The 7,531-nt window shown below is 34.5% G+C and overlaps 2 protein-coding genes across 2 annotated transcripts; one reads left to right on the top strand and one right to left on the bottom strand.

The window, feature by feature from the left end:
- The first annotated feature begins 898 nt into the window (after positions 1-898).
- On the top strand, positions 899-2,435 carry LOC112529451. The gene is made up of 4 exons (XM_025140740.1): positions 899-1,236; positions 1,361-1,624; positions 1,735-1,894; positions 2,063-2,435. Exons 1-4 carry the CDS (start codon positions 1,054-1,056, stop codon positions 2,239-2,241), a joined length of 786 nt encoding a protein of 261 aa, XP_024996508.1. The 5' UTR covers positions 899-1,053; the 3' UTR covers positions 2,242-2,435.
- Positions 2,436-2,728: 293 nt separating this feature from the next.
- On the bottom strand, positions 2,729-3,769 carry LOC112529124 (proline-rich receptor-like protein kinase PERK2). Its single transcript, XM_025140196.1, has one exon. The coding sequence runs from the start codon at positions 3,767-3,769 to the stop codon at positions 2,729-2,731; it is 1,041 nt and encodes a 346-aa protein (XP_024995964.1).
- Positions 3,770-7,531: the final 3,762 nt, after the last annotated feature.

The following is a 7,531-nucleotide window of genomic DNA, read 5'->3' on the forward strand; positions in this document are numbered from 1 at the left end:
TTAGAACTCAATGATTATTCTAATTATATTTTAGATTTTTATATTTAAAATGATATGTTTATCCTGTATTTGATTATGTTTATCTGCAGTTAGTTACACAAATTTAGATATGGAGTTTTAATAAGTTGTATTTACGTACAATCTACTTGTAATATTGAGTTTAAAGTAATATGCATTAATAAACAGTATTTTATGCATAAAAAGTGGTTTTTAAGCGTTCTTATCAAATGCTTTATAATATAGTATAATTTTTTTCAAAATTTTATGATATCTTTAAATTTATATTTTATTCAAAAATAAAATTATTATTGTTTTATTAAAAACACATAAAATCGTATTATAACATCGACAGAGATAAATAATAAAATAAAACATTAATCAGGATGTGTCTCGCTGTATTGCGCGAGTACTCTTGTAGGTATTTCTAAAATTCGTTTATCTTGTACTTGATTTTTATTCGTTTAATCGAATATAGAACGACTAAACTACATGCATAGATTATTATGTATTTATGGTTGTTATAGTATAACATCTTATTTCAAAGAATGCTCCCAGCTACAACATGAAGCATACGCTTTGATCACGTCAACCGACAGACCATGCTACTATAAATACAAAATATCTTCCTTCTTTTCTGTGTTATAAATTTTATGGGGTTATGTTGACTTATTTACGATGACTTGATTTGTAATAAAAGAATGAGAAACAGGTGAGTCTTGATGTGAGTTGGAAGCTGTTAACAAATTAATTTTGTGCATATTATATGTTTTAGTAAACTTGTGTGACAGGCAATGTCTTGTGGTAATAAATTCCACGTCATCAACCAAACGCAATTGAAATTGATGGTGTTAAATGTATTGAATTTTGAATGACTGAAAGAAAAATGTAATCCAGATGAGCCAATCACAACAAACCATCATCCTATCCTTTCCACTTTCCATCTTCCTTCTTTATTATAATATCACATCCTTCTTCCTTCTTCCTTCTTCCTTCTTCTCTGTCCGTAAAAGAAAAGAAAAGAAAAGAAAAGAACAGAAAACCCAGATACAGAGTATGGCAGCCACACTTGCTTTTCTTCAAATCCCTTCTACTCTTCCCTCTAAATCATCACATTCACAATGCTTAATTCCCTCCCCCCCTTCCATTAAAATAAATCATCCCATTACCCTCCACCACTTGAAGTCTGCTTCTCTCCCTCTATCAGCACTCACATTATCTTTCCTTTTAAACCCACAGGCAAGCCTTCCTTTCTCAGCTATTTCCTCTGTTCATCTATACAAACTTCAATGGCCCACCTGTTGTTTTGAAAAAAATAAATCATCTTTCATTAGGTTTTTCTTTTTTCTTTTTTGGGAAACAGGATGCATATGCTGCTGCTGGTGAATTTGGGATATTGGAAGGGAGATCATTGGCCTTGATTCATCCAATTGTCATGGGTGGTCTGTTCGCTTACACACTATACGCTGGGTATTTGGGTTGGCAATGGAGGAGGGTAAGAACATTACAAGATGAGATTAATGATTTAAAGAAACAGGAGAAGCCAGTTGCTGTCACCCCTGAAGGAACCCCACTTCAACCCACAACTCCTTCCCCAGTTCAAGCCAAGATTCAACAACTGTCTGAGGTTTGCTCAAACTGATTTGATTTATAAATTTGCAAGAATAGCTTGTTGAACTTCATAAGAAATACTAGTATTTTCTGTAAATTTCATTTTCTCTCCGAATAAAATCACAGGAGAGGAAGGAGTTGATCAAGGGGCAATATCGGGAAAAACACTTCAATGCAGGTTCAATACTGCTTGCATTTGGTGTCTTTGAGTCCATTGGTGGTGGAGTCAACACTTATCTCAGGACAGGGAAGCTATTTCCAGGACCCCATCTATATGCTGGTGCAGGTAATTTACTTGTTATTGATATTCTTTGGTTAAACAATAAATTGCTATTGCATCCCTTTGATTTGAATTGTATGACCATAAAAACATTTAGGAAGATCACAACCAATTTAGCAATAACTTTGTGATGGAGGTCATATAAAGTACTGATTTTGGGACTTTGTTGAGCAGCAATAACAGTATTATGGGCTGCAGCTGCTGCATTAGTACCCCCTATGCAGAAGGGAAGTGAAACAGCCAGAAACCTTCATATTGCGTTGAACGTGTTAAATGTTCTCCTTTTCATATGGCAGATCCCCACCGGGTGGGATATTGTTCTTAAGGTGTTCGAGTTCACCAAATGGCCTTGATTCAAGTGACATACAAATGAACAGTGAGAATAACATTTGCATATCAAACACAGTTGGTTATGACAGCCCATTTTGTTCAAGTACCTTTTGAATATGATATCTGCCTGTGACTAGCATCCAAATTTCTAAAGCTGTATTATAGAGATTTTACAACCACAAAACATTTGAAAATGGAAATTTTTTATTATTCATCTTGCAAATTGCTCACGTATATATATCTATATATATATATATATATATATATATATATATATATATATATATATATATATATATATATATATATATATATATATATATATAGTGCACGGACCTTCTTAGTCATCTCCACGGGATTGGATCTAAAAAAGAACCAGAATCCATGCTTTTTTTTTCCATAATCTAATAAGTAGGCATAAACTAGTCAAATTATTCACTCTCACAGTAATAGCTAGCTACATGATGATAAAGAAACACAAGAAGTTGATAGTCTTCTCTTTCTCGCTCTCTAGTTTATGTGATCCTTGAGTAAAAAGCGATGGCCACCACTGGGCTTCCTTGAGAGAGAGAGATGGATACCAGGGTCATGATGAGTGGTGGAACAATTGTAGAGAATCGAATTGTTTACACCCTGTACGTTACTATTCATGACTGCAGTAGTGATGAGTGGTGACTTTGATTTCTGATTCTTGTTCTTCGCCTTCGACTTGCCATCTGAATTAGTTCCCGACTTGTCGCCATCACTTGAAGCAGTCGGATTGTCTTTTTTCATGTGGAGGCTGTGTGGGTTGTTTCCAAACTTATGAGTCTTGTTGCCAAAAGGGGTGAAGTCCATGATAGCTCCTTTGTTTTCACCTGAAATTGTTATAATCGTCATCCCAAGATCCTCAGAGTCCAGGTGGTTTTTAGAAGCTTCTGGTTTTTTGGGTGCTCCATTTATTGGGTTATGAGTATCGGGAGCCATATGTCTACGAAGGTCACCATTGTTCAAATTAGCTTTAGGCTTTTCTTTTGTTTCTTGTACAAGTACGCTCTTTTGATCGTATTGTGGTGCATGGTAGGACTTAAGTTGTGGTGAAGGGAGAGCCAATGGAGATGGAGGGTGAGAAAGAGGCTTGATGTTAGGAGATGGAGGTGAGGTTTTTTCTAGTGGTTTGACAGTTTTTGGAGGGGAAGATGTTGGAGTGGCAGCTCGGTTGATGGTTGGGGCCATAGTAGCTGTCAAAGATGGTGCGGTGGAACGTGATGGCGGAGAGGAAGTTGCGACTGCTGATGGAGGTAGAGATGGTTGCAATGGTGGAGTGCGAGGGTTTGAGGAAGGAGGCACGGGGCGTGAGTCCTTGGGAAGTGTAGGTGATGATGGTTGTGGTGCTACAGCATTAGCAGGTGGTTGTGGAGGAGGTGGGGCTTGAGTGAATGCGGGTCGAATGAAGGGTGGGCGTGGTTGGGGTGGGGAAGGGGGTTGAGGGGTTGGTGCAGATGGAGGTGGACGAGCCATGGTGGCTAATCGGAACCATGGACGGGATGGAGCTCCTTGCTGGGTAGCCATTGGTGAAAAATATGTATTTGATGTGAGGGATAGATATATAGAATGTTTATATAGAGGGAAAATAAAAACAAGGTGGGATTGAGGTGTTTGAGAGATTGGGGAAAGAATCAGATTCCGAGAGTTGCTAATGAAGATTGGTATCAAATCCCAGCTAGGTAGCTTGGACGACATTCATGCATGCAGCAAACAAATGAAAAAGGGAAAGAAGCAGTATAGATATGGGGCCCAAAAAAGGGTTAGTTTTGGATCGTAAAACATAAATCTTATTATATAGTACATGCATATATTCCTTAAACTTTCAGCAAAAACTTATATATATATATATATATATATAAAATATATATTGTAAAAAAAGCATCAGATTTAGCAAGTAATTAATATATATGCATGAAAGCTTCACGTTGACATTTGTTTTCAATTAACTTCCAAACTGGTTTCTGTTGGCTTTCAGAAATGGGTGGGTGGATATCAAATTGATTGTTGATGACATATTTGTTTGTTTCAGAAAGAAAGAAAGAAAGAAAAAAAGTAGAAGTAGATTTAGTGGGCATTTTGAACGTGACATCTTTATTTCCCACTGCACCAAGGATTATTCTTTCCAGTTGGCTGAATCTTATATATAAACATCATCACGTTCAAAATCTGTTTTTTTTTTTTTTCAATAAACACGAGGATGTTTGGTGTTCAATCAAAATAAAAAATCCAACTGAATCAGGTTTAGGTTAAATGATTCCATCAAAGCCTTCCCTTAATATGTTAAATGTGAGATTTTGAACAGGTCCTTGAAATTTTGGGGCCCAAATTTACATAACTACCACACAGGGGAACTTTTCCAGCGGCCAAATCCACCGCAAATCCATTTTACCGGCGGATATGGCCGTCGGAAAAGTTGGCGCCGATGATTAGTTTTCCGTGGAGTTTACTAGCAGATGCTTTATTTTACCGGTGGATTCCGGCCGCTGGAAACAGTTCGCCGGTTTAATTAAGAAATATCGGTTTACTTAATTAAAAAATTTAAGATTTTTTTAAAAATTAATTTAATTTACCGGCGGAATATTCCGCCGGAAATCCGTCGCTAGAGATGGCCAAAAACCGGTCCCGGGCCGGTCCCAATCGGTCCTCACCATTCTCATAACCGGCCATAACCGGTCCCGGTCGAAAATGATAGGACCGGTATAGGTACTTTATAACCGGTTATGGGCCGCCGGTCCCGGTCCCGGTCCCAACCGGTCCTTCATTAAAAAAATAAGATTTTTTATTTTATTTTTTTTAATAATATATATTTTTAATACATTATAAAATTTACAATTGGGTCACTCAAATACACTTTAAAAATGCGTTTTAATATAATTAAAATTACGTTTTCTTATAAAAATACATTATAAAATTATTTAAAAATACATTTATTTATAAAATTAATTGAATTTTCGGGCCGGGCCGGGCCGGTCCATAGTCGGTCCCATAACCGGTCCCGGTCCCACGAAACTACCAAAAACCTCAACCGGTCCCGGTTTTCGGTCCCATAACCGGTCCTTACCGGTCCCGGTCCCGGGCCGGTCCTTTGTCGGTCCCGGTCCCGGTCCTCCGGTTGTCCCGGGCCGGGCCGGGCCGGGCCCATTTGGCCATCTCTATCCGTCGTTAAGAAAGCCCAATGCATTCCACTAAAGCCCCATACGTTCCATGAAAGCCTAATACGTTCCAATAAAGCCTAATACGGTCCAATAAAACCCAATACGGTCTATTAAAACTCAATACGGTCCATTAAAACACAATACATTAAATCCCAATACGGTCTATGAAAACCCAATACGATCCCTTAAGAAAAGAAAAGTTTGAAAAATGGGGAAAAAAAGAATATCAACTGGAAAATGTTAAAATAATTTATAATTTATAATTAATTTCCGGTGGATTTGCGGCGGAAAATAATTTTAAAAGATTAATTAAATATCCGGCGGATAATAACTTTAAAAGATTAATTAAATTTTTGCCGGAAATCCGCCGGTAAGTTATTTTGATTAAACTTAAATACAAGTCTAATATAATTAATTAAGAAATCCGTCGGAAATCCGCCAGAATTATCACCTGAATAATATTTCCGGCGGATTTTCTGCGGAAGTCAATAGAAGTTGATTTTTTTGATGTCCTTTGGAAATCCGTCGGAATAATTCCGGCGGATTCCGTCCGCCGAAAATGGCAGTTTTCTGGTAGTGCATGTGTTTAGGGTCTTTTTATCGACCTGTGTAAAACTATAACTGAAATTATTTAAGTTCAAACAATTATTTGGTTCTAAGTTTAAAGCATTAATGGTTTAGGTTTAGTTTCAGATTGTTAAATCGTTTTATGTTTAGCCCAATTTTGTTCTTAACATATATTTTCTGTCATCTCATTTATGCAACGTAATCAAAAGTTTTAGATGTAACAGAGCCTTCAAAAAGATTAATTAATTAATAATCAAAATACATCAAAGAGAATGTTTTTATTTTTGAATAAAACATAAATTTAAAAATATCATATAAAATTTGTAAAAAAATATATGTTAATATTAGTATATTAACTATTTAAAATTTTTTATTTGTGTATTTTTTTTAATTCAAATTTTTTATTATAATTTAATTCATGGTAACCGAGTAACTTAATTTAGGTTTAATAATATTTTTTCTTTATAAAAATAATAATTAAGTATTCTGTTAAAACTCAATAATTATCCTAAATATATTTTAGATTTTTTATATTTTAAAATAAGATGTTTATCCTCTATTTGATTATGTTTATCCGCAGTTAGTTACACGAATTCAAACATAGAGCTTTGATAAGTTGTACTTATACACAATTTATTTGTAATCTTGAATTTTAAGTAATATGCATTAATAAACAGTATATATATATGCATAAAAATGATTTTTAAGAGTTTTTGTCAAATGTTTTATAATATAGTATATATATATATATATATATATATATATATATAGTTTGTTTCAAATACAACTTGTTGCATTTGTACAACCAATGCAACCCAATAAATTGAGATATTTATGGAAATGATGAGAGTTCATTTATTATGATTTGAATATTTATGAAAGATGAATATGGTTCATTAATTATGATCAATACTTTATATTAAGAAACAATCAAAACTTATATGAAATCACATATTAATCAAATGAAATGGACGATTGAGATTGAGTTATATTTGTTGCACAAATGTCATGGGTTGTATAATAACCAACCCCCCCTCTCTCTCTCTCTCTCTCTCTATATATATATATATATATATATATATATAACTTGGGTAAATAAAAGAAAATGAAGAGAATGATTGACGACTAATCTATCCTTAAGGAACTGTCTTGGGAATTGGAATATGATCGATTGTTTTGACTAAATTCCAATTTTTTTGTTCTGTTCATAATGTAATCATTTGAATTTTATAAATCGATGAATTTTTATCATTCTTGAAGGAATTAAATTCAATCCTTCAATTTAACCAATACCTCCCCCCCATGGCACTATTAATTGTTGTCGGCATCACAGCAACTATTGATTTCGAATATATATATATATATATATAGTATGTTGTTAATTAAGAATTAAAGTGTTAACAAGAATTTTGCAAGTGTTGGTCTCTCCTTTGGCAAGAATTTTATGCGGAAAACCATTGTGTTTCAATGACTAGTGAGATAATGAAGGGAATGAATTCCTATATATAGCTAGCTTCAATTCTCTAGTACCAACTGAAATTAAACAAATGAATTGTGAGTTAAA

This window comes from Cynara cardunculus (assembly GCF_001531365.2).
Source record: "Cynara cardunculus var. scolymus isolate 2C chromosome LG 16, CcrdV1, whole genome shotgun sequence".
Classification (NCBI taxonomy): domain Eukaryota; kingdom Viridiplantae; phylum Streptophyta; class Magnoliopsida; order Asterales; family Asteraceae; genus Cynara; species Cynara cardunculus.

Excerpts from the sequence above, each read along its gene's own strand:
- LOC112529124 (XM_025140196.1), bottom strand. The coding sequence starts at position 3,769 with ATGGCTACCCAGCAAGGAGCTCCATCCCGTCCATGGTTCCGATTAGCC.
- LOC112529451 (XM_025140740.1), top strand. The coding sequence starts at position 1,054 with ATGGCAGCCACACTTGCTTTTCTTCAAATCCCTTCTACTCTTCCCTCT. Across the intron at positions 1,237-1,360 it reads CTTTCCTTTTAAACCCACAG|GATGCATATGCTGCTGCTGG; the intron begins GCAAGCCTTCCT and ends TTTGGGAAACAG. Across the intron at positions 1,625-1,734 it reads AGATTCAACAACTGTCTGAG|GAGAGGAAGGAGTTGATCAA; the intron begins GTTTGCTCAAAC and ends ATAAAATCACAG.